We start from the raw sequence: 25,487 nt of genomic DNA, 5'->3' as shown, positions 1-25,487 counted from the left end.
AAGTGCAGCATAGTAGAATACACTAGTAGCAATGCTGTTCATTGCAAGACAATGTTCATGGCCAATGTAAGTGCCAGTTGTGATTGAACCTTCATGCTTTCTTGTGCACAAGAAAATCAATGTAGTAGATAGCTAAATGTTCCTAACATGTCAGAGTAAACATCAACAGACTTGGCAAGACAATTAATATTTGCCAGAAGAAGAAGAACAAAAATAAAAAAAAACCCTGAACCAAGTTCCATATTTACACATCAAAATGTTCTGTGCTTGGCACCACAGTGTGTGATGCCATATTGATATTTCTGGTAAATATTCAATTTACCTGCCAGCTTTAGACTATGTTGCTGGTCTAATTTTTCCCTCGCCTCTAATGTGTCAGTACTAACCATGAAATCTAACCTACACCAGTCAGTCCATTAGAGCTGGGATAACGTAAAACTATTCCAATCTGTTTTTATTCCAAATCCAACATTAGCCCTCTGTAATAGGTCAAAATGGCTTGGGCCCAGCCCATATGAGCTGGGCCCACATTTGCTACAGTTTATACTTCTAGCTTGTTCCTTTTTATCATAAAACTCCAGCCTACTTGTTAGCAGCACTAATGCATAAGCATAATGACAGTGGCCAGTCATGGCGTTAAAACAAACATTCACATTGAAAAACATACATCTGTCATATCCCAGCACAAATTTATTACAGAACTACAAACATGGATGATAAAGGCCAGACATGTGGTATATATGTGTGAATGATTTAATATAAATAAGAGTCCAAATTGACAAATGAGCCAGTAGGGACTGAGCTAAACATTTCCAGTTATAAGATACATTTGGCTAAGTCCCTACTGGCTCACTAGAATGGGGTTCTGCTTAAAACTTAATTCATAACTGCATATCTGTGCTGACTCTAGAGAAAAAAAATCCAATAAATTTTGTTGGACAATATTATTATCTATACAAGGTTGTGTGCTAAAACCTGCAGAAGGACGGAATTATACACATCTCCTCCTGGACCTTTATAGAAGACCTTGCTTAAGGCACGACATAAGATGAAAGTTTCCTATTTACCTCAGTTTGTCTTCGTTTATGATCTACAGCATCCAAGAGTGGAAAATGAGATCGCAAATGATCGACCGTAGAGACTCTTGTAAAGCCTAGCCTGGAAACAAGGCATACAGGACAGCAGTCAAGAAAATTGGCCCCATTACAAGTACATATTAAGAAAAAGGAGCTTTCATGTTTCTGTGTGCGTGTGCATGCATGCGCATGATGGGGGTGGGGGGGTCCTAACAACATAGAAACAGTGCTCTTTTCAGCATTTTATCAGTACATTTACATGCAAATGAAATAAATAAAATATCTAGAACACACTTTCCACACTTGTTACTAGTTATGGTTACATTCATAACAAAATCTGCATTTCCATATTTTGAAACAACACGTAAGCACACAAAGAATGAATTCAAGAATGTACAGCAGACAGTGTTATTTTCTTGCAACTATTGTGTTTCCAGTGCTAGCTAAACAGCTAACACCCATGCCAGTCAATGAGAAAGATATACATGCATACCTTGTTATGAGAAAGTTGTACTCGATGTGAAATGACCTTCATTATACCCGATATTCATTATCAACACATATTCATTTTATGCGGATTGTGGCAATAACCATTTTTTAAATTTGTTATATCAGATAATTCGTTATATCTGTGTTTGTTATATCGAGGTTTGCTTGTAAAAGGAACAAAGGTTTAAAGCCAGATCCTTGAATATAACTCTATATATAGACACTTATCACAGACAACTAGAACTACACTCGAGCACATGTCTTACTAAACAGCATGGCAATGACCACTGACTGCTCTTTACACATGAGAGTAGAGCAGGGCAAGGTTATAAAAGACAGAAAATAAAAAAAAAAGAAAACTCACATATTAGCAAATGAGAAAACAGTCTGACTGGTCCATTATTCATGTTGTGCCTAAATTGTAGTTCTCTCCTGTGTGCTTCAACACAGGGCAGCAGAAAAGAGTGCAGAAATGCAAGAAAACTTACCCATGTGCAATGTCTACGATGGGGCCTTGTCCAGAGATCAAGCAGTGCTTGTCATGAAACTGCTGAAACATGCGCAGTGGACTGTGAGACATGACCACCTGTTCTTCCGTGATCTGCAAGAAATAGTTAGTGTCAACGAATATGCTCATATAAACCTTAACATCTGCCAGAAATCTGTCTGGCAGGGTGAAGCATAATGGGGGCAAGAAAATATCCAGCTAAGTTCGTAAAGGAAAGTGCCAACCAATTCAGGCGCTTCTTCCAAGGATGACTATTCAGATGGTACAGAAGTTGTCTCCTTTTAATGTTCTCACGGCTTTTATGTGAAGGAGGTGCTCACAGAAGCTGCACACCATGATGACCTAATGCGATTTCAAGAATACAATAATTATTGCTTCGTATGACAGACCTTCTCAAAGACAGAAAAGTCCTTGGGAGAACACTGGAAGTCTAAACTATAGCAGTCACTGACCTAAGGACTTTTCTGTTATTGCAACATCATCAGTGAGGAGTTGATAAAAGTGTGGAAGCACATGTTAGACAGCATTGGCTCCCCCAAAACACTGGCACAGTATTTGCAAAATTTGGCACTGCAAGCAGCAGCAATATTTTGAGTAGACATGCAGATACAGCACATGTGCTAACTCTTCGAGTATTTCAACAGCACAATTTAAATTTGTGGAGCAGCTGGGTCAGGATCTCATGCACTCTCCATAGTGATGCCTCCTTAAACCAGCAGCACTTATTTTTTTTTTTCTTACTTAAACCTTTCTTTTCCCTTGGCTAGTGACGACAGACAGTTTCACACACAGGCAAACAATTACAGTCTTCAGGTGCTTGCAATGGTTCTTAAGTTTGTTGAACTTGTGAAGGCAGAGATTGATCCTTCATGCAATTCAAATTATGCAATGAGATTATTTTGTCAGTGAAGCCTGAAATAGAAATAATATTATACATAATTTTGTACACAGCATGCTGTATTTGCAGGTGCTTGTATATATGTGTATTGTGTGTGTGTGTATATATATATGTCTGCAAGTGATACATATCTGTATACATGCAATCTTTTGTTGAAAGTGTATTTCATTTTGAGTATTGCTTTGTTTTAAGTTCTACATTTGTTTTGAAGATGTTCTGCAATGCTCTGCTGTCAAATGTAAAAGGGTGCAGGACCCTCCACGAGCTGTACCTCAGCTTTTAGTTCTGTATTCTCAATTCTGTATCCTCTGTGCTTGCAGTTGCTAACACAGGTATGTATACAGAGCAGCAGAACACCACATGCAATCAGGTAACAGATATAGGTGCTTTGCTTACGTGGACTCCTAGCCATTTTGAAAGTTGATCAGCTTTGTCTTGTCGCCGAGAGTTGCCAGCGTTTGTAACAAATATGGTTGGCACTCGGAATCTGCCCTTTGAGTCCACCAGTTTTTGGAATGCCTTGACAGCATGCGAGATCACTTTCCGGCCTCGAACGATGACCCCATCAATGTCGAGAAGCAGACCAAAGTGAGCCATAATGCCAGTCTACTTGTTGGTAGCACTAATGCATGAGGTTTCATAGGCTGCAATATAAAAAAAGAAAATTCAAATAAAGAAAGGCTTTCTACAAAGAATATTCAATAGAGTGGTCAGTTACGACATTACATAAACATCCACGTTGGACAACATACATCTCGCATATACAAGCTGAATTTCATTAGAAATACCACCAATGTGGAAGCTAAAAGGAGAGGCATCTGATATGCATGCATGAATTATTTCAAAATAAGATATGACTCCAAAAAGAACAAGACTGCACAAAGGTCAATGGTCTCGGCACTTTTGTGCTGTCAAAAATGCGACGAAGAATAATTAGCTACTTAAATATGCAAGTGCATACATATGCACTGCTCAGAGCGGTGGAGCTGCTTGTAATATACAAGAAAAAAGTGAACAGAGTCCACACGGCATTCGCACGAACGACGGCGGCGCTATATCAACGCGCCACTCTAAAGAGCACCTCAGACGACCTTGCAAGTAAAGCAGTTGCCGGCAAGAAAATGATGGCGATCGAGTTGTATTACACAGCCAGCGCTTGTTTAGCCGCAGTGAGCGGGCTCGGAATGTGACGCGAAATCGACACGTCACAAAATACTGCCAGACCGCATTTTGACTTGCGAGTCACGGCAAGAACAACGGGATGGTAGTGTAAACAGCTGTCTCCCGGTTACGCAATCCTCCGTCGCCCGATGCCGCCCGCGGACGCCCGAGCTCAAGGTTGGAGATGCTTCGGCCAATTTAATGTCGTTACCGGCTTTACGTCTACAGACGCGCATTAAGTGAACACGGGAGTGCGACGCGGCCTAGTGGTTCGTGTGGACGGGACGAGTCAGCCTTGCCCAAGTATACCAAAGCGATGAAGCGGCAAATGAGAGCCCAGACGCGGCATATCAGCTGATTCAATCGGCAGAGAAAGGCGCGCTGCTGCTATGGATGACCCAAGAGTCAGCCGAGTATCCCGTGACAAGTTGTCCCTCCACAGGGAAACACAACGGATGCCTGATAGGAGGGCTTCGATATCACTATACGTTCCGGTGACGCTCAATACTGAGGCAGTCATACATTAATTCGTAAAGCGGCCCCACCAACCGAGCCGGAGAGGAGGGGAACAACGGGAAAAGCCCCCCAAAGCCGCAGTCTCTAACACAGGCGACTGAACAATAGAAGCAGCGTCTTGCCTTTTCCTGTGAGATTCCAGGGCCACTTCTTGTCCTTGACGAAGCATCAGACTCGCGGTCGTAGACTCCGCTGTGCTGTTACTAGGTTATACAAATCGGCTTGCAGTACCTGCCATGGCGACTGAGGAGTTTTCGCTCCGAGCAAAGGAGAGGTGTGTGCGTCAGCAGCCAATCAGATGCTCAGTTTTCATTGACGTCACGCTTTGAGCAACTGACAAGCGGCACGTGTTTAATGCTTTTGTGTGAATTTTTCGGGATGACGTCCGCTGTCGCAGGGGTGTCTGACGATGTCGTATGCGGGCTGCAGTCTGCTGAGGCCGCCGTGTTTGCTCCGCGAGGCACGAGATGATGCAGTACGATAAACCGGTCAGAGTTCGTTGAGATTCCGCCCGCGTTTGTGCGCGTCGTCGTACGATATTTATCGGGGTTCACATTGTAGATAAGCGTCACTCATTCCCCCTCCCCCCCCCTTTTTTTTTTCGCATTTTACGGTTTACATTGCTATTCATTACTTGCCCTTTCACTGCGCCGACAGCATTTTCCCATTATTTTCAAAGTTTCTATCAGTTAGTGTTTTCAGGAACAGAACGCAAACAAGCGCAAGCAGTAAACAAGCGCGCAATCCGTCGTCCTAGAGACTAAAATTAGAGCATTCGGAAGTTGGAGAACGGCCTGAGCTCTTGCAAAACTTCTTTTGTCTCGCGTTTAAAAAGTGGTGGAAGCGAGAAACGAGAATAACGCGCAGTTGTACTATAAAACAGTCCACGAATTTTTTCACTGCCGCGATATCACGCTCCCAGGAGTCTCAGAGCCACGGAGGAAGGAAAAGCAATTCTCAGGGCCAACTCTCAACATTGATCGACACGATACAGTCGGCAATATCGGCGAGAAACGAAACTGAGCCGAACGAGGCTACTCCTCTTTGTAACCTGACCACAGAACACCCATAGACCTGACTTGCATGCAGCAGGTCGTGCTTGCATGCCAATCCAATCCAAGTAGCCGCCGCTTTCTACTCGGGCCCTTCTCGACCATTCTATTCTGCATTATGTGTACTCACGGTTTTCCCGTTCTCGTTTCGCCACTTTACATTTCACGCTTTTTCCTGCAACCTCTTTCCTCCGTTGAGACAAGCTTGCGGGATCTGAAGGCTGTTCTAGACGAGATCTTATTGCGCCGTCGGTCTGCTAACGGTGCGGAGTCTTTTTCGGTTCTGTCCCTGTAGCTCGGGTGTAAACGCACAGGTGCTCACGGAAAGCAATGTTTCTAATCGGACTGACCGGCGGCATCGCGTCCGGTAAGAGCACGGTCGCCAGCATCTTGCTTTCGCTCGGAATCGATGTCATAGACGCTGACAAGATCGCCCGCGATGTCGTCGAGCCTGGAAAGCCCGCCTGGGTCCAGATTCGACGGGAATTCGGCTCGGAGGTGCTGTTAAACGACGGCCAGCTCAACCGCCCCGCACTCGGACGGATCGTGTTCGCCGACCACGAGAAGAGACGCAAGCTAAACAGGATCACGCATCCAGAGATACACAAGGAAATGGCCTTCCAGAGCCTCAAGCTGTTACTCAGGGGCCGCCAGTTCGTCGTGGTCGACGTGCCGCTGCTGTACGAGACGAAGACGATGTTGCGCTTCGTGCACAAGGTGATTGTCGTGAAGTGCACACCCGCGCAGCAGGTCGAGCGGCTAATGCTGAGAAACGGCTTTACCGAGGAAGAGGCGAGGAGGCGCATCGAGTCTCAACTGCCCTTGGAGCAGAAGTGCGCCCTAGCCGATTTCGTCATCGACAACACCGGGGACCCGGACAGGGTGCGCGCTCAGGTCGAAGACATCGTCCGCCAGCTCAGGAGCTCGTGGGCCCACTGGAAGGTGCGCGGCACCGTGCTGGTGGCTCTGCTGGGGCTGTTGCTAGGTGTCATGTGGTTGATAGCTCGCGTCTCTAGTGCGCTTTAACTTCGACAAAAAAAAAAAAAAAAAGGGCCACGTAGGCTGTCCATTGTGTGCACTCCAATGTGCCTTTCGTAAGCTCTCAGATCCCTCTACATCTGACTGGAGTAGCTGTTAGACTGCATTACCTGCTGCCGTGGCACACCTCCAAAGCTGTGGAAATCGAGGGAAAGATTGCAATTCTCGTTTCAAGGCATTGCAAGTTGTAACCGTTAACCAACTGCTGGAAGCATCACCTAAGCATAGACTTGATGGTATGCTCACGTCATGCTCATGTCATGGTAATACAACGGTGGCTTTAAATAATGTATTTTAATACCGGTGCAAGGTGTACATACACAGGGTTTTATACAAGAATAATTATTTTTGTGTTCATGTATGAATTGCAACACACAGTGATAAATATATTAACTATGATACCGAGGCCATGTCCTGTATCATTTCACACGAGTAGACTGCTCATTTTTAGATGAGTGATGGTGTTCTTTGGATGTGCTGCTTGATTTGGAACTACAACTGTGTCTTGATAATGATGAGATATCAATACTGCTGGGTGAACTTTGGTTTGTGACTGCACAAAGCTTCTTCACCAATGTGATCATCTGGTCCATCTGTTGGCGTTGCTGCAGATCTAACCAATCCAACTTTTCTTTCATTTCTGACATGTTCCACAAGTTTTGCTGAAAAGAGAAACTGTTATGAAATACATATACGCAACTTTGTTGTCTTATGGCATCTTGAATTTCAGTGTAAACATTTACTCTTTACAATGTGCGCAGCCTTAAAAAAAAAAAAAGTTGAAATTGGAGGCTGCTTCACAAAGATAAACATTTCATGAAAGATAAAACTGTCCTCCACGTGACAGTAACATGAATCTACAAAGGAAACCCATGCAGCTTTCACAGAACGAAAGCTTTACAGTTGAAGAATAACCACACAGATACCATGAACTGCGGGAATTGGCCTAAGTGAACCTTTGGTAAACCGGCAAGATGAAATGGCACATCTTAATAAGAAATGTGCGACATACTGTGGCAAAGAGTGCGTCCCGCAATCGTCACCCAAGAAGGCATAAAAGCGCAAGTAACACAGTGCCAACACCAACCACAGCCATCTGAACCTCTAGACTCCATAAAACTCTTGCACGAGAGCATGTATGTCTAATGAAAAGTGCCATGCTCATTGTCGCATGCACATGGTACAAAACATATACATATACGCAACTTTGATCAGTCTTATGGCATCTTGAATTTCAGTGTAAACATTTACTCTTTACAATGTCTAATGAAAAGTGCCATGCTCATTGTCGCATGCACATGGTACAAAACAAACGTGGCAATTATCTGAGCTACTTGGCATTAGCATGAAAGTGTGCATGCAGTTGTGGCCTAATTGTTAGATCATTAGGCTGTTGTGCTACCATGGGAGACTGAGGTTTGATGCCACCATTGGGCATGTAATCTTTATTTTCTCCACGTGGCCATAATCGGCATAGTCTGGGAGGGTTGACTGAAACCTTAGCTTTATAAATTTGTCCTAGTCTGCTAATGATACCCATGACCAACACCTTTTCAAAGCGGTCATGTTACATTCATTAAAGGGGCTCTGGAACAATACTCTATGCTTTCCTACGTTTCAAACCTTTCTAACAGTGGTTGAAACATTGGATCCAGAGATGCCCCTTGTTTGACTACCATTAATCATTTCATGTCTCCACCTGCTTGGGTAGCTACGTCTTGTTTGAATTTTTAACATTTAGTTGGCTAGGATGCATGCCAAAGTGTCGCTGAATATGAAAGCTACTACCGGTGGGTTAACTTGAATGGTTGAGGAAAGCAAGGTTGGAGGCTAATAAGCGAAAAGGAAAAAAAAAAAAAAAATAGTTGGGAAAAAGCAATATAGTTGTACAAGGCTGGCTGAGGTTTGCTGGCACAGCAGTGCTGTGCCATGTCTATGAAGCAGTAAGGAGGAGGATAACAAAGGGTGCCTGGTTTAGGGGGAAGCTTAAGCTCCTATTTAAATACATGAGCAGGGAGAACATAGTTTTTCTCGGCAACCACTGCACCAAATTTGATGAGGTTTCCAACTTTTAATAAAAATTATTGAAAATTGCAAAATTACAAAAATCTAAACTATCACGTTTGCAACTTTTAGTACCTTGGCAATGAAGATGATATCACAGTTCTGTAAGCTGCACCTAACAAGGCATCTAAAGCGGATAAAATTTATTTACTATTCACTCCTCTGAAATATACCATTAATATGTGAGTAGGACTTATGCAAAACCCTCATAAACATATTCATGTAAGCTGTAAATTAATATAGCAAATTCATCCGCTTTAGATGCTCTAAAGGATGCATTTTACAGAATTGTGATATCTACTTTGGTGCAGAGTTACAAATTTGTAAACTTTGTGCTTTCTTTCTTTTTTTTTTAACATACCGATTTTCGACAATTTTCCTAAAAAAATTCCAGGTCCAGAATCAAAACTTTACTTGCTACACTCACTAGAGTTCTTTTTCTCTCAAGTGCAACAAATACCATTCAAATTAGTCCAGAGTTTGTTTCATAAAAGTGTTTGTGCATTTTGCATGAACTTGAATAGGTGGCATTGAAGTTGACCCCAGGCTAAAGCTTCCTCTTAAAAGTAAGCTTTACCAACTCCAATTTTTTTCTCCCAAATATACATCTGTAAATTGGGAAATGCTCTCATAGACAACCACTGATCCGATTTCAGTGAAATTTATTGCATTTTAAGAGAGATGCTAAACTAATTCTACTGCAGGAAGCACAATTTCGATTTCGGGCATCAAATATTTCCATGAAAGCCAGAAGAGATGCAAAAACGAAAGACAGGTGGCAATGGGTGCACTGATGTTCCCACACCAGCTTGCTGTGATGTCCTGGATCTGGACGGCGTCTGCTTGGGCCCAGTTATTCTTTTATCATTAAAGGCTTTAAAAGAGCCAACAGCTGAACTTTGCAAGCTTCAAAAACTTTCGCTGTGCCCCAACAGCAACCATGATCATAGTGGCACACTTTATCGTACCAACATGGAAATTTTTCAATTCACCAAAACTAATTTAACTAGGCTAGATCTGACAATCTGAACGGAACTACACACAGTGCAGGGAAGGTTAAGGCTCATGTCAGCCAATAACTAACAAGAGTTGGCTGCATGTTCCAGAGAAAAAAGGAAGGCTCGCCCATTGTCCACTACTACTACGCCTTTTGCAAAGCTTCCATTCAGTCGGCGTTGCGGGGAGGGTGATCAGAGGAGCCTCTCTGGGCATGCCCCGCAGCACCACACACCATAAAACACAGCACCAATCCTACACTTAGAATCACCATGCCCGAGCAATGGGAGGCCATGCTGCTCAGCGAATGCCCAGAGGACCAACTCTGGGGAGTCCCGCTGGCCGCCGCCTGAGAAAGGGGGGCTCCGGTGGGGCTAGTCTCCCGGTCCCCCGCCTCCCTTGACCCCAGCAAGGACAGTAAAGTTTTGTCTCTCTCATGGTTCTCTGTCCTTGTTGGCTGGCATGACCCATAGCTTTCACTGCACTGCATGGAGCTGGCAAGACGAGCAATTAACAGACGAGTTCCTTTGTCTCAATAACTATAATTGAAAGAAAGCCAAGAAATCACGTCACTTATAGAAAACTTGCACTTGATAGGACTGAGCTTGAAATGCACCCAGACACGTAACATGCTTTTTTTTTTCTCAGTTCTTTATTCAAGGAAATCTCACAATGCCACTGATGAGATGCTATGAAAGCCAAAGGAAGTATTCTCACCAGCTGTCGCTATATCTCAGTGCTAACTCTGCACACAATACCTGCTTATAGATCATGCACTAACCCAATCCACAGCCTCCCACCGAAAATTTTTTATCAACCTGTGTGCCGCTTTGAAAAATTCAGATCAATAAGGTCTGTCCTATCTTTATGTTCCTAAACAGATTGTGCACGTTGGGACAGTTAAGCATGTTACCATATAAAGAAATCGAAAAGATGTCATAGCATCACTTAACTGACACTTGGTTCCTTTACCATTCTTCTTCTATTGCATTTTGCCTAGCACAGTACTATTCCCACTGTGCGAAATTTCATTGTCTACAAACATGCTAGCCTCGTTTCCCCACTTACGTCATAAGGGCGACACAAAGATCCAGCAGTCCCTTGTGGAGCAGAAGGCAGTTCAAGCAATGAACGAAACTCAAGTTGTTGCCTTCTTAACTTCTTAAGCTCCTCCTGAAGCTCCTTCTGGATGTCCAAGGGTGCATTCTGCCTGCAATGCGAATTTCGTTATCTTAAGAGAAGAAATAACTGAAATAAGCAACTATTGTTTCACTATAGCTCCCATCGTCCTTTCTGCACTCCCCAAAGAATCGATTAGGCAGTTCCACCCGCACGCTGAAAATCTTGGAGCCGTGGTCTAGGATTTGCATCACATCCACTAAACAAGCACATGTCGCCTACTTGGGTGCTATTTAAGGAGTGTGAATAAGTGAACTGGACAATTACTAAACATGCAGCTTTGGCAAAAATGCTTCAATAGCCTACTTACTACTCTTTAATAACCAATTTAGCTAAAGTGAAATTTTGTTGCAGTTGGTATTTTAAATGCAGAAACATATACATTATGAGCTCCCATGTTCAAAAATGGGAGTATTCTCGTGTGACTGCATTGCAGCGTGTCACTTTCAGTGCATGCTGATTGGAAAAGCCAGCGTAAGTGGACCTGAAGAAAGCATCATTTTATGCATTAGTTACTACAACCCGTGAGGGTAGTGTAAGTTGGTGGCATGTTCTAGACAAAGTAGCAGTGGGAGAACTGGCGCCACAGTGCCAATGTTTCTCCTCTACGCGTGTGACGCTGCGTAGGGTGAGGGTAGTTAACAAGGAGGGTGTTCTCTTGTGGACACTCAGCCCGACGAACAGCGTGGTTGCCAAAAGCTGTATTCACATGATGGAGCAAATTGCGATGTGAGCTTGCAGATTGTGTATCATGCGATCATACATCACTCGTTTCTGGCTCGCTCACTCGGTCCCTGGAAGCGATTCAAGATATGATTTAAAGCCAAATCACTATTGCAGTTTTTAGAAAGAAATACCAAGACATCTGCCGGCAACCATCTTCAATCCACTCTGCATCGCTCATTGCATTAAAACGCACACAACAAATGCTTAGCTCATGCTGTTAGCTTGGTAACTGTGAGTCAACACGCCTGTGCTATTGCTTATGCAATATAGAGCGGAGTAGGGTTAGGTCGTACGCTTTGTTGTCTGCTTTTCTCCACTGTCGTATGAATACTGGCTGCGAAGTGATCCAATGAACGTCATGTGTCATGCCACTGATTTGTCCATGATGATGTTTGTGGTGTGAATCCAGCAAAATGTGCCATTAGCAGCAGCTCTTCACTGCATAAACATTTCGTTGCAGATCTATGCTGCAAAAGAATCTGTAATGATGAGTACTTTACTCACTTTAGGTGAATAGCTTCAGAACGCATGTCATTGTTTGCTGATTTCAGGCTTTTTATCTTTGATCGATATGAATGCATAGCCTTTCGGTACTCCTTGTTTCTCTGCATGATGGAAGATAGAAAAGACATGGAAATGAATGTGCCAAAAAATGTTTGGTTGAGATATGCAGAAAAAATCAAATGCACTTAGCTGCACATATCATGCTATAAATTTTATAGCTGCGTCAGATGTGCTTAAATTTGAACATATTTTGCTCAACGAGCTTCTCTTCCTATAAGAGTTATGTATTTCTATTACTTGTTTCTAAGTATAATGGTTTACTTGTAATGAACAAAAGCACATCAACCATTTTATCTGCAGCAGTTAATCTGAAGCAATTTCAACTTATGGGGCATGTAAAAAAAGCCAACAATGCAAAAGTATCAGAAACAAAATGTAGGCCAAACCAAGTATTCCTAGAACTTTGAGCACATGACCACTTATACTTGTTTTTACACAATGTAAGCATATGAAAGAATTTAATAACAGTTTTCTCTCTCTCACAAGGAGCACAAGACTTATTTTGTAAATAAAATCTTTTTTTTTAGCTGATAAATTATATAACTGTCTCATTATTACCCTGAAAAAAAAAATGCATCTGTACTTCTGCTTCTACACATCTTTGGAAGAGACGTGAGGTTAAAAATCTGGGATGCTAGTTTCATTCCTGGTGGAGTTGAAATGGAGTTGAAATACCGAAGGATTAGCACACATTGAACATTTAGTTATTTGAAGTATGGATTACAGAATGGTTTAGCTAGTTCATAACTAACATTGTTGAAAGTGACAGGTATGAGCACTTGGCTTGTAATAACTCTGCTGAAATTCTGGATCGTTCATAAATAAGGTGTAAAGCTTGCACAATCTACTGAAAGTGAGGTGAAAAATGACAATGCGTTTGATAAATGTGGTTAGTTGGTGACGGTTATTTGGGAAAAACGGCTTACACATCTAATATTTGCGGAACGGCTCAAAATTTTAGGCTACAAATCTGATCGCTGAGAAGCAGACATCTTTATGTACCTGGAAACTGATATGTCGAGAAAGAAAGATGGGGCTATACAGCTGTACATCATATGGCGAGCAAATTTTCAAATGTTTTATGTGATAACCATTTGTACGGGACCTAGTGCTTATTTGATACTGTGCAGCAGTGTTTTACACAAATTATAGAGAGGAAAAAGTCACTCACTTGCTTCAAAGCCCTCAATTTCCAGTTAAACTCTTTGTGGGCTTGCCGCAGCTCAGCTTCAAGTTCTTCTATTCGCTTGACAAAGTCGTATTTCTCTTGCTCCCATGCTAGCTTCATCTGCATACCAGTCTTGTTGCTTTGCTCAGAGAGTTTTATCGTATTGACATGAGCAGCCTGGAATTATGCATACACAACCTCTTTAGTAACGTTGCTATTTCAGCTTAGTAGTTGAAAAATTATATGTATGTATGTTCTTCGCATGTTCTTGTCTGTAATACGGTACATTCTCTGCAACCTTTAGAGCAACTAAAGAATGTGAGAGTGACACTCTTCAACACACCCAAAACTTACAGCCCTGTTATGTATATGTGGTTACGGAAGCTGGTGAAACAATTCTAATTATCCTAAGGTTAATTAAGAAGTACATGAAATATAATGAACTGCGTTTTTATGAAGCAATTTTATACCCCCCCCCCCCCCCAACATGACAGCTTTATCAGCTGCTTTTCCTCTGCTGCTAATGCTTCAATGACATAAGACGACTTAAATTAGAAGGTTATGTAAGATGACAATATGTAGCAATGATGACACAATTCTGCATATGAGAACTTCATGACATCACTGCACTAAAATGGCACAAATGAAAGGCGTACAAGATTTGTGCTTGAATAACAGTTGACGACTGATTCATTGCTAGTTCCCTGGTGAGATCAAAATCTTCACAAGTTGTGTTAGGGTACCAAGAGTTTGTGTACAGACGTCTCCACTCCCACTTAAAGTGCTAGAGTACTGTGCTGCAGAGCAAAGAACGATTAATGATCAGTTCACAGTACAAGGCTGAACACCATGTGGCCCTCGTGGGCTGTTCTCAAGCATTCTCTCTTGAACTGGCCAGCAATCCACAGATTTTTTTGCATCGATTCAGCGCTCTAGACAGTAGTGCCGATGACTGTACATTTCTACCACTGAAAAGAAAGTGGAGCTTTTCTTTGATGTCTTCATTTATGCCTTCATTTTCTTATATATTCATATGACTGTATATACTCGGACCACTTATTTTTCAGCAAAATGGCTAGCAAGCGCATCTTGAATAGAATAAGACTTAGCTACCTGCAGTTCTAGCTGCAGACCCTCAATTCTCCTCAAGAAGACTTCCTTCTGTTCCTGGAAGTCCTTGAGCGCAGCATGCCTTTTCCCAAGTTCTTCCTCAGCCAGGGCCAGACGCTGCTGCAGAACTTGATTTTCAGCAGCAATCTTGTTTGTATCATCTCTTGCACCCGACGTTGCCTTCAGCTTGGCTCTCAGCGCAAGCAACTCTTCCTCAAATTCCTGCCTTTGGCTCTCCTGCGCTTGTTTTAGACGCTTGATCTGCTTTTCGCTTTCAGCAAGCCTTTCAACCATTGCTGCTTTGGCAGTGACAAGTTCTTTTAGCTTTGCTTCCAGGAGGATCTTTTCAGATTCAAGTCTCCTTGCGCGATCCCAGTCCTTGGCCCTTGCAGCATGATGCTTCTTTTCCAGTTCCCTCTCTTTTTCAACCAGCAGCTGTTTCTGGTCAGTGGTGCCTTTAATGGCTAGCTCGGCATCTGTTTTGGCATCTGGAAAAGAAGAAGCCACTTTGTATTTGTTGCACGCACTCCTACCAAATGGTTGTAGGCTGAAGTAGTACACAGAAAACGCAGAACTCACTTGCAAGCTCCAAAAGAGCTTTCTCGTATTTGGCTTCAAGGTCACCCTTTTGATGCACGGCGTCTGTTTTCAACTGTAAAATTTCAACCTTATGTTTATGTTCAACCAGGGAGATCTTGTTTCTCAGGCTGAGCTTCTCTTCTTCAGCAGATACAAGCTGCTGCGAAAGTTGGTTTATGTCTTGTCGATACCTGCCCAGTGTCTCCTCCAGCGCCTCTCTTTGTGACAGGGCACCTTTCAGCTTTGTTTCTATGATTTTGTTGGACTCCTCAGCAAGTGCAAGTTCTTCGGCATGTTTCTGCAGTGCTGCTCGATGCTCCAAAGTAAGACTGTGTCTTTCATTTCGCAGTTCCTTTAATTCAAGAGAAACAGACTTCAATCTGCCTTGCAAGTCTGCATTATCTTTCTGCGTGTTGAGGAGCTGCATCAGAACTTCTTCTCCACCTGATGGGCTTTGCTCAGCCTTTAAATGCTGAATCTCCACTTGGAGTCGGTTGACCTATTGAATGACAGACAGAGAGAATAGTTGAATGTAATTGGTTAAATTTATTATTAGAGGTCTAAATGTAAAAGCTCTTAAGCAGTACCTCAGCCCTGTGCTTGAGATCCAGCTCTTGTACACTTCTCTGGTGGCTTCTGTCTGCACTTTGTAACGTAGCTTTCATGTTTGTGAGCTGAACGTTTGCTTCATGGAGGGATGCTTTGCATTTTTCATGATTTAATTGAAGTTGCCTTGTGTAGTCTGCGAAATTATTACGCAACTCATCTTCTATTTCCTTCCGGAGATCTTCCACACATATGGAACTTAACTGAAAAAAAAAAAAAATGCAAGAATGCACGCACATTGCCACTGACGCCTCCCCACTGTCACCCGAATTCCGTAATGGACATCTCACCTTTACACGAAGCTCTTTGATTGTGGAGTCTTTCTCTGAAATAATCTTGTCGGCTTTATGCAGTATGTTGGCATGATTAGATCGAACGTCGTGAAGAGACTGCAAAGTGTTCTTCAAGTCCTTTTGGAGCCTCATATAATCCTCTTGAAGACTGAAGAAGCAAAAGTCATGTTTGTGTATTTCGAAAGTTATTGCTTTCAGCCAGTACGTCGTGCTCAGTACTTACCTCACGTGGGCAGCTTTAAGTTTTTCAAACGAGTTCTTGTGCGAATCACTTCCGTGGTGTTTTTCGTCATAGTTCACGACTTGGTCGATCTCGTTTGATGAAGGCTTTAGCGTCATTTTCTTACTTGTGTTATGTGCTGAACAATGCAGCCTTAAACAATTTACATTCAACGCACAGCTAAGATTGCGATATTAATTTCCTGAACGCACATTTCAAACGTATACCGCGCATACCGTCTGTCTGCATCGGTGTATTATAGGTGTATCCACAACAAAGTTCATAACAACCGCTACAGAGGTAGCGCCATCTATGGAGTACTCGATATGCCGCATCGCGCCCGCATCGCTGACAAGTTTTCATCGTGTTATGGCAGGCAATAACGCCAGTTCAGCGATTAGCTGGTGTGTGTCGCGTGTTTTTTAGCATGCTATTTTCACCATTTAGTGGCTCCTCAACAGCGAAATGAAAATGCAGCAAGCAGCGAAAAAAGTAACAACCCGTAACGACCAAACTGAGGCCACACGGCGGCCACGCTACGACTAGCGGCGCAGCCGAGAACTAGAGCGCGCAAGTTGATTAATTCGTTTATCCGAGGTGCAACGGAGAGCGACCCACGCAAGGCACGGGTTCACTCAAAGCTTGTTGGCGTTAAGTGGGGCGCGCGATGTGGACGCTCAAGATATTGCTCGTTAGTGTTTTTTCTAAAGCACTCTTGAATGAGTGAGGCGGCTCTGTGGAGTCCACTCAGGACATCGGCTACTGCGCCTCGTCCACTATGCAACTCACGTCATTCTCCTGATTCTCCGTTTGATGCGTGTCGCGTGCGGCAAAACGCTACTGACGTGAACGCGTCATTTGTGCAGCGCTTGACTCTCATCCAAGATGAAACAGACCGCCTCATTGGACTCGGGAACTGCCAACACAGCTGAAGTTTGCGGGAACGACGACAGTACTGTCAAGAAGCCATGCCAAGTGTGGTTGGTGCCCGCTTGGATAGCGTTTAGCTTTGTCGCCGTGCTGGTCATCGCGCTGGGTATGCTTGCGTTGTGTTTGTTCAGAGTGAACGCCCTTGAAAGTAAAGTTGCGAGCTTGGAGGAGCGCACGTACCAGCTCGAAGTCCGGAGAGATGGCCAGGCGGCTGACCAGCTCTCATCGGCGTTCCTCGCAGCGAGACGGCGAAGACGGCGGCGCGACGTCGAGCCTGCCTGCCTGTGTCCTCCAGGTCCGCCGGGACGGCGAGGAAGGCGCGGAGCGAAGGGTGAAATAGGAGAACTCGGTCCTCCCGGTCCGCCAGGGCTCCCGGGCAAACCAGGCTTTCCGGGTGCAATCGGCATCGACGGCCCGAAAGGCGAACCCGGTCCGATGGGACTGCCCGGCGTGGCAGGGCCGAAGGGCGACAAGGGAGACAAAGGCGAAGGCGTCGTCGTGCGATCCACTAAAGGCATGAAAAGGTCCGTCACGCGGCTGCACGGTGGTACACTTGGATACACGGAAGTTATAGCCATGAAAGGAGCTCCGGGTGAACCGGGGCCCCCAGGCCCTCCAGGACTGCCCGGATTCGACGGACGAACTGGACCGCCTGGGGAAGTGGGACCTCCGGGCCCGAAGGGCGACAAGGGTGACCACGGCTTCGTCGGCCTGCCTGGAGACCCGGGCGTACCAGGTCTACCCGGCCCAAAAGGAAACACCGGTGCGAACGGTCGTGACGGGCTGCGGGGTGAGAAGGGAGACTCTGGCGTCTCTGGCGCACCCGGTGTGGACGGCGAAAAAGGTGATAAAGGAGAGCCCGGTTCAGTTGTGACAACAGATGGTGTTTCGATTCCTACTTCGTTCGTGCAGGGCCCACCCGGCCCACCTGGTCAGAAAGGTGAGCCAGGTTTGAAAGGACCACTAGGGCCGAAGGGAGAAAAGGGAGATGAAGGGAAAAAAGGCAAAAGGGGTCGCATTGGCATATTCGGGAAGCCAGGAGCGAAGGGCGAGAGGGGTGACCTCGGGCTGAAGGGCGAGCGTGGAGTACCCGGTGAGAAAGGAGAAAAGGGCAGTTCTGGCGAAGCAGGCCCTTCCGGTGAGCCAGGAGAGATGGGACCACCTGGTGCCATGGGTTTGACTGGAGAAATGGGGCTGCAGGGGCTTCCAGGTCTCCCGGGCTATCCGGGACCCAAGGGTGAAAGAGGCATTCAAGGAGACTATGGGCCGCAAGGAATGATGGGGCCACCTGGGCTCTCGGGCCCTCCTGGAAGACAGGGACCTAAGGGAGAAAAAGGTGACAAAGGGGAATCATCGGTAGCAAAGTACGCAAGGCATACTCTTTTGGGTGCCATGGATGACAGGGACTTTTCTATGATAGGTGGGCCACCAGGTCCACCAGGCATGCCTGGAGAGCCTGGTCTTCAGGGGCCACCAGGTATCAAAGGGGGCAGAGGAGCAGATGGGCAGAAGGGAGAGCCAGGGGAAAAGGGGGAAGCAGGCAGTCCTGGTCCATTGGGTCTTCCTGGACCTGCCGGTTCGAAAGGAGATCCAGGGAAATCAGGTTTTGATGGAAGGCCTGGTTTGGTTGGAGAACGAGGCGAACCTGGGCGTAAGGGAGACAAAGGGGAACCGGGAATACCTGGCCTAGATGGCCTTCCAGGTCACCAAGGGGAGCCTGGTATTCCTGGTCTTAGAGGGAAACCTGGGCGAAAAGGGGATAAAGGTGACAGTGCTTGGTCTGCAGACCCCTGCCTACCTGGACTTAATGGTCTGCCAAGCAAAGGCTGTTCAGGAGATCGCAAAGGAGATGGCCAGTCTGCTGCTGCTTCTACAAAGCACCTAAGCTTCCGCTAGTGTGTTCTCTTCATTTTATAACTTCTGTTGTATAAAATAATGTGTCCGAGAGGGGGTGCCTTTGTAGATTTGTGCTAGTTTGTTTTCACTGTGGATAGGTCATATTTTTGTGTGTCTTATTAATTTAAGTGCTTGTACATCATGTCTGTGTGTTTGAAATTTTGTGATGTCTTTCATCAGTGTTGTGGTATTTTATTTTGTCATAGCTGCACTGACTTAGAATCTTATGCCTTCATGCCATCAGAACATCTTGTTCATAAAACGCATCCTCTGAAATAGTTCCTTTTTGCAAGAATGCAGGCATTACTCTTGACTTTGCATTGCTGTGGATTCAGCTGCTTTGTGGCTGAAGAATTGCCTTTTAAGGTCTACAAATCCTCTCAAGTTGTTGTTTATCCTTGCATACGAGTATGTAATCTAGCTTCTGTGATGCCGTCCTAGCAGTTCAAAGTATGCACAACATATAGGACTACGTGCTTTCTGAGTGCTGTTTTAACTTGCATGGTGCATTCAGTCTGAGTAAAAAGCTTTTCAAGCTTTCTTGTGTGGTTAACCTGCAATGCTATGCTCCATGGCAGCTATGGGCAGCCTTTTGCTGTTAGGGCCTGCCATGCATGAGTGTTCAGTAGGGGCAGTTGTCTTACTGCGGTAGCAATGTAGACATAGATGTTAGCAATAGAGTACTGGTAGTACCTGCCTTGGATTGATCTCACAAAGCCTCTGTTCCTGCAAATCTCGTTCTCTGCTACATTCCGTGCACTGCTCAGAGTTCTTAAGCAGCAATACTCTATCAATATGTTTATACTAGTGCCAAATACATGTGCTTTATATACACACTTTATCTTTACACCTTCTACACTTATGTTGTATTTTTTGCAACAAGATGTAAGCCATTTTATTTAATTGTGCTAATGCAAACTTTTACTCATGCTTTTACCTTTTCATTCATATGGCTTGGCATGATGTATTCTAATATAAGTACATCTGGTTATCTTCTTGCCACCTGTATAGAAGGAAAATAAACACATCTTATGTGGATTGGAGTCTGTCATATTTTTTTAAATCTGGATATTCTTGCTGATTTAAGCTTATTCAAAATGTGGAGTCATTTGGTTAAACATTAGGACATTTAACCCACTGTAACTGCAACCAGTGATCTCGAAAGTCTCACTTCATTTATACCACATGTCTGCTTTTTTGTTCATGCACATTTGAGAAGTGAACATGTATTTCTACTTTAGGATGAAAATATGGGCATGTTGGTTTTGCATATCTATGTCAAAGGTGCGAAAACAACAACACACATGTAGACCGACACACACAAAGTGCTACTTCCAACAAACCTATTCAGAGGAAAACAGACCACACAAGGTGCTGTCAGTGCTTCAGTGTGCAGTTGTGTTCAAATAGTGCAGTTCTTTGGGTGATTATGATATGCATGCTACACTCGCATAGCACTTGCCTGCTTCAATGACTCTTCTTGTGTCAGTCAGTTATGAATCTCACCCTCTTATCGTGACTTCTAGCAACAACAACAGCATGTGCCAAAATTAGGCGTGCACTTACAATCCTGATGGTGAATTGCCAGGTGACCTCTGCCATTCCTGACCTTGTTTTGGTGCTGCCACAGCCTATCATTTAAACATTGCTCTGTTGGACTTATGTATTTCCTACTGCACGATAAAGTTATTTCTTACACCATGCCAACCTGACAGGAGATATACTTTCTCTCGTGGTTTACAACGCAAACTGGTGCTTTGTGAGGACAAGGGTTGGTCATTCTCACTGCAAAGCACTAGTTTGCGGATTGTAAGTGCAGGCCAAATTTTGGCACATGCTCTGCTGTTGCTAGAAGTCACGATAAGGGGGTGAGATAACTGATGCAAGAAGAATCATTGAAGCAGTCAAGTGTTGTGTGAGTGTAGCATCCATATCATTATCACCCAAAGAACTGCACTAGTTAAACACGACTGCACTGACACGCTTTGACAGCTCCTTGTGTATAGTCTGTTTACCTCTGAATAATTTTGTTGGAAGTAGCACTTTATTACATATGTATGTCTTTCTACTAACCAACAGAACATACCGCGTACTACGTCACTGCAGTTGGCTGTTAGCGTTTAAACGAATCTCAAATGTGGGGCGCCCCTAGATGGCCATTGCATGAAAGACCACATGTGGCACAAGATAGCCCGAGTGCTGGTAGTACGCACTCGGAACATCAGCCTGGCAGTACAAGCTGGGCATTGCTGAGGACAGTAAAGATCGTCTTTTTTTTTTTTTCCGGTCTCGATGTCATTCTTGGGGGCCTCATTAGAGCCTGGGTGCTCTTGTCCCCACATAAATGAATTGCTTTCGAAGGAGCTTGGCTGACCAGATTGCAGATATCAAAGGGTGCTGGACTTCATATTGCTGTACAAGTTGAAGCCAATTTCACATAAAAATGACCATATTAAAACAAGATGCCATTTGCTAGAACCATTGATTTGTTAGTGCCATCATAGACACATTTCAGTAACATCCTGAAAATTGTCATAATTTTTTTAGTTTACATTTACATTTTAGTTATTCGTTTAGAACATGATTACAGCATTTTTTTTTTTTTTTTTGATGGGGGATACAAGTCTGCCATATCTTGGTACAATGACTTTCTGATAAACGTCTGTGACATTGTGTGAAAAAAAATCAACCTGAGTGTAGCATTGCTTCACATTCTCTGGTCAGGATCATAACCTGATTGAGCAACACTAGCTGTTGTTACTGCTCTTAATGGATGTAAAGCTTTTTTTTTTGCGGAGCTCTAATAGTATGACTGCAAATATAATGTGCGAGGCTGAACCTGAGTTCTCAAAAATAAAACGCTTAACCAAGCAACTTGGTACTGCATCTAGCAGTCGTAGATTAGTGCATTGAAACAGGGAACACGTCTAAATGGGTGCCTGTATGTTGATTTACTTGTTAAATGCATAGCAATGACTCTGACTAAGAGTCGTTAAGAAATAGTTTCTCTCTTTCTTTCAGCTGTTGTCAGCAGAATGACCTGCTGCCTGTCGCTATGACATAAAATGTAGCCAAGTTCACATGGATCCTGTCAACAAATACAGACCAAATCAAATGTTTCTGGAATGGTCGAGCAAGCAGCTTCATACTACACATGCTGTCTGACAGTAGCAGTTAGATTGAAGATCACTAGACCAAGTATGAGCAAAGCTGTTGCTGCACTTTACTTAATGTATTGGTGATGCACCGTGAGCATACGTGTGACATGTGCGTTCAATCTCCTCGGCAAACGTTTTACAGGCAGGCAGTGGTGATAGTTGAGCAAATTACTTTTTTTCCAGCTGTGGCTCTCTGTGAATGCCTGCATGTTGCCACATGCAATAAGGTTGCCATATGCAAGCTGTTCATGCTATTTCCTAACCGACCTCGAACCCAGCAGCTCCCGCCATATGTCACAGGTGTAGTCTGGAGCCGTTTGCCCTACCACTCCAGACAACTGTAATGCAGTGTGTATATTGGATTGCTGAATTATTTTGTGCATTGTATTTCCACCTACATTTTCAATCAAAATTTTATTCATAGACAAAATTTTTAGTAAATATTTCGCGAGTACATTTCTAGAAAAATTGCTACGAATCTCGTAAAAAAGAAGTCTGGTACGGTTTCTGGCTTGTTTGTTATGAAGTGATTCCATTTAGTTTAGAACATACTGCATCACTCACTTCTACACTGGAAGTTGCAGTGTGAAAAAATTATCTTTGTCACAATACAGTAAACATTGAAGTGGAGCCCCTCACGGTTTGTTACATCACTATATACCAAAGTCATTGCGTACAGTGCGGTCCACTGTTAGATACAGCAATCAAATGTGTGGCTCTCACTTTGCTGGCGTGGCTGAGGAAGCAATGTCAGTGCACTGCACAGGTGTGTCAAAAGGAGTCGGAGCTACCAACCACAAGTTATCTGCTGCAAATTGTGATTGTACTCTTGTGAGAGGAAAATCCGGACACGCTCTGCACGCAAGTGTTTCCTTTAACAGTGGACTGCACTATACATATACCCGTCTTGGTGGCTATAGCATTCTGCTGCAAAGCACAGGATTGCAGGTTCGATGTTCGGCCATGGCAGCCATATTTCAACGAGAACAAAATCAAGAATCTTGTATACCATGCTTTGGCTGCATGTTACAAAATTTCAGGAGGTAAGTAATTGGCGGCATCCTTACCATACTTTGAAGCTGATTGGCAAGGTTAATGCAATTAGCAATCTTTCTTATGATGGGTATGTAATTGGTGATATGTTCTATATCTTATGATGATTATGGTGCCCCCATGTCATCCATGAATCTTGAAACCCATATGGGCACATCATCAGACACGAAGCGGCAATCTCGTGGCCAACCACAATTCCAAATGATACCACGACGCGGTGTATCTTGTTGTATTCACTGCACTCCATTTGAAATTCCGTTGCAACTCCCACTATCCATAGTATCCTGGCTACAACCTTGTTGCAATGGCTATCCAGCAAGCAGCCACTCTCAACACAGAGGTGTCTGTTATGGATGGGGTGCTATCGCTTTAGTAGGTTTACGGCCCCTTCTGTCACTGTGGCACATCCATTCTGGGCTACTGGCCAGGAATAGCACATACCAATATCACATACGCAGTGGCCCAAATTGTCTGCTCAGCAAGATAGCAGCCAGCACATACTTAGTGGCCCAAGCTAATAGATAACTTGGGTCACCGGGTACGTGAAAGAAGTTAGATACATGCCGCAAACTGGGTGAAGTTCCCAAACAATGCTAATCACTTTAAAAGTAATCTGGAATCCCTACTATGATGGAATCCCCATCAATTCATTTCAATGTATATTGTATTCAATAATGCAGTAAAATTTAGTGACCAAACCGAAGTTATTTTATTTATGGAAACGTTACAAGTCATAAATACAAACAGTACACAGGTACAGTATACGAGATATTAACCTCTAGTTTGGAACTTCTGATAAAATTTCAGCAGTATAGTTTACTCTTTATGGTGAATAAAAAGAAACAAGGAAACCAACTCTCCCAGGATAACATTACAAACAATTTGTCACCATGGAGGCAATTGTTGACAATAAACTTGCAAAGGAATGCAGGCATGAGCAAGGTTGCCAGTTAGGCAAGGGAAAACTGTGGGGTACTACCCCTTGAAATGAAATCGATGGCATAACATCTTGTCTGGTCAGGTCAATAATTCATGTCAATTCATGTCAATAAAAAGGAAGGATGCCGTTCAAAATTTGTTGTTAATAAGTACTTCACATTTCAACTTGTGTATGTAAGCCTTGTTCACAAACAAACTGGTTGAAACGGCACCTAGGCATCTTGTGTATGCAGGTGGACAATTGCGATTCAGCGTTTTTTCTGTAGTCTGGATAGCAAGGAACTCGAGACACTGCCGTGACATCCAGTTTCTTTCCTTGGCAATAATGGAAGCCTTGTCCCATCAATGTCATTAGAGGCTGCCACATGCTCCGCAAGTGCATTGGAAGTGACATTCTTCTTTTTGACATGATACACATGTTGCTTCAAGCACTTTTTGAAATTGTAATTCAATTAAACTGTTCCGAGAACCTATGAAGTCAATATGACCCATGTTCCCACCAGCAAGTTGCAGCATTAATTGTTACATGTGAAGAACAGGCTAAAGAAAGGTTTCCAGGTGTTGTATACAGAATACCCTGTTCAAACTGAGACTATGTTTACATTGGCAAAAGCTGCAATTTGGAAATGTGCTTGAAGCAACATATGTATGATGTCAAAAAGAATATCGCGTCCAATGGGTTTGTGGAGCACATAGTAGCCTCTAATCATGACATTGAGCGGGACAAGGCTTCCATTATCGCCAAGGCAAGAAGCTGGATTTCACGGCTGTATCTGGAGTCCCTTGCTATCCAGACTGCAGAAGAGAATGCTGAATCGCGATGGCAATTTTCTGCATGAATATGCAAGATGCCTAGGGTGAGTAACAAAACATACCATTTCAACCAGGTAAGTGTTTGTGAACAAGGCTTTCGTACAGAAGCCGAAATGTTTAATACCTATTAATAAAACCTTTTGGTTGGCATCCCTTTTTTTTTGTGACATGGCAATGCCTCTTGTCCTTCATCCCATGAACAAAGCACTTTTGTGTTAAAAAAGTGCTCATAGAAGCCTTAATACGAAATTCAGGCCCACGACTCAATCTAGCCCCCCCCCTATCAAAATTTACATTATGGGAAACTAATTTTCTGGTGAGAAGTGCAAACAGATGTTTCATCACACTAAATACTACTGAGGTGTTCTCATGAAGAGTGAACAACTCTGCACATGCCTACGTATTCATGTGCTATATGTCAGGATTATATTAAACTCAAAAACAGAACACTGAAA

At 43.7% G+C, this 25,487-nt stretch overlaps 4 protein-coding genes across 4 annotated transcripts in view; 2 read left to right on the top strand and 2 right to left on the bottom strand.

The window, feature by feature from the left end:
• LOC119460714 (haloacid dehalogenase-like hydrolase domain-containing 5) overlaps positions 1-5,235 on the bottom strand; it is a 28,547-nt gene extending 23,312 nt beyond the window's left edge. Inside the window, exons 1-4 of the mRNA XM_037721777.2 lie at positions 4,771-5,235; positions 3,368-3,615; positions 2,054-2,166; positions 1,068-1,158 (exon numbers count right to left, since the gene is read on the bottom strand). Coding sequence (XP_037577705.1) covers positions 1,068-1,158; positions 2,054-2,166; positions 3,368-3,568 — 405 coding nt within the window. The 5' untranslated portion in view covers positions 3,569-3,615; positions 4,771-5,235. The remainder of the gene's footprint in view (positions 1-1,067; positions 1,159-2,053; positions 2,167-3,367; positions 3,616-4,770) is intronic.
• A 194-nt stretch (positions 5,236-5,429) lies between these two features.
• Positions 5,430-7,143, top strand: LOC119460715 (dephospho-CoA kinase). Its single transcript, XM_037721778.2, has one exon. The coding sequence runs from the start codon at positions 6,031-6,033 to the stop codon at positions 6,724-6,726; it is 696 nt and encodes a 231-aa protein (XP_037577706.1). The 5' UTR covers positions 5,430-6,030; the 3' UTR covers positions 6,727-7,143.
• Positions 7,144-7,157: 14 nt separating this feature from the next.
• On the bottom strand, positions 7,158-16,516 carry LOC119460712 (centrosomal protein of 83 kDa). The gene is made up of 9 exons (XM_037721774.2): positions 16,247-16,516; positions 16,021-16,171; positions 15,712-15,933; positions 15,125-15,623; positions 14,549-15,033; positions 13,439-13,612; positions 12,208-12,308; positions 10,867-11,008; positions 7,158-7,400 (listed from the first exon to the last, which is right to left on the bottom strand). The coding sequence occupies exons 1-9, from the start codon at positions 16,360-16,362 to the stop codon at positions 7,158-7,160; spliced, it is 2,133 nt and encodes a 710-aa protein (XP_037577702.1). The 5' UTR covers positions 16,363-16,516.
• A 326-nt stretch (positions 16,517-16,842) lies between these two features.
• On the top strand, positions 16,843-20,107 carry LOC119460713 (collagen alpha-1(XIII) chain). Its single transcript, XM_037721776.2, has one exon. It carries the CDS (start codon positions 17,129-17,131, stop codon positions 19,067-19,069), a length of 1,941 nt encoding a protein of 646 aa, XP_037577704.1. The 5' UTR covers positions 16,843-17,128; the 3' UTR covers positions 19,070-20,107.
• Positions 20,108-25,487: the final 5,380 nt, after the last annotated feature.

This window comes from Dermacentor silvarum, chromosome 8 (genome assembly GCF_013339745.2).
Source record: "Dermacentor silvarum isolate Dsil-2018 chromosome 8, BIME_Dsil_1.4, whole genome shotgun sequence".
Taxonomy (NCBI): Eukaryota; Metazoa; Arthropoda; class Arachnida; order Ixodida; family Ixodidae; genus Dermacentor; species Dermacentor silvarum.
The sequence above is the reverse complement of the archived record's forward strand: the minus strand, read 5'-3'. Positions and strand labels throughout refer to the sequence as shown.

Coding starts and splice junctions, on each gene's coding strand:
- LOC119460712 (XM_037721774.2), bottom strand. CDS start 16,362: ATGACGCTAAAGCCTTCATCAAACGAGATCGACCAAGTCGTGAACTAT. Junction 15,934..16,020: donor TCAAAGAGCTTCGTGTAAAG/GTGAGATGTCCA, acceptor TTTTTTTTTCAG/TTAAGTTCCATATGTGTGGA. Junction 15,034..15,124: donor AGCTCTTTTGGAGCTTGCAA/GTGAGTTCTGCG, acceptor CTTCTTTTCCAG/ATGCCAAAACAGATGCCGAG.
- LOC119460713 (XM_037721776.2), top strand. CDS start 17,129: ATGAAACAGACCGCCTCATTGGACTCGGGAACTGCCAACACAGCTGAA.
- LOC119460715 (XM_037721778.2), top strand. CDS start 6,031: ATGTTTCTAATCGGACTGACCGGCGGCATCGCGTCCGGTAAGAGCACG.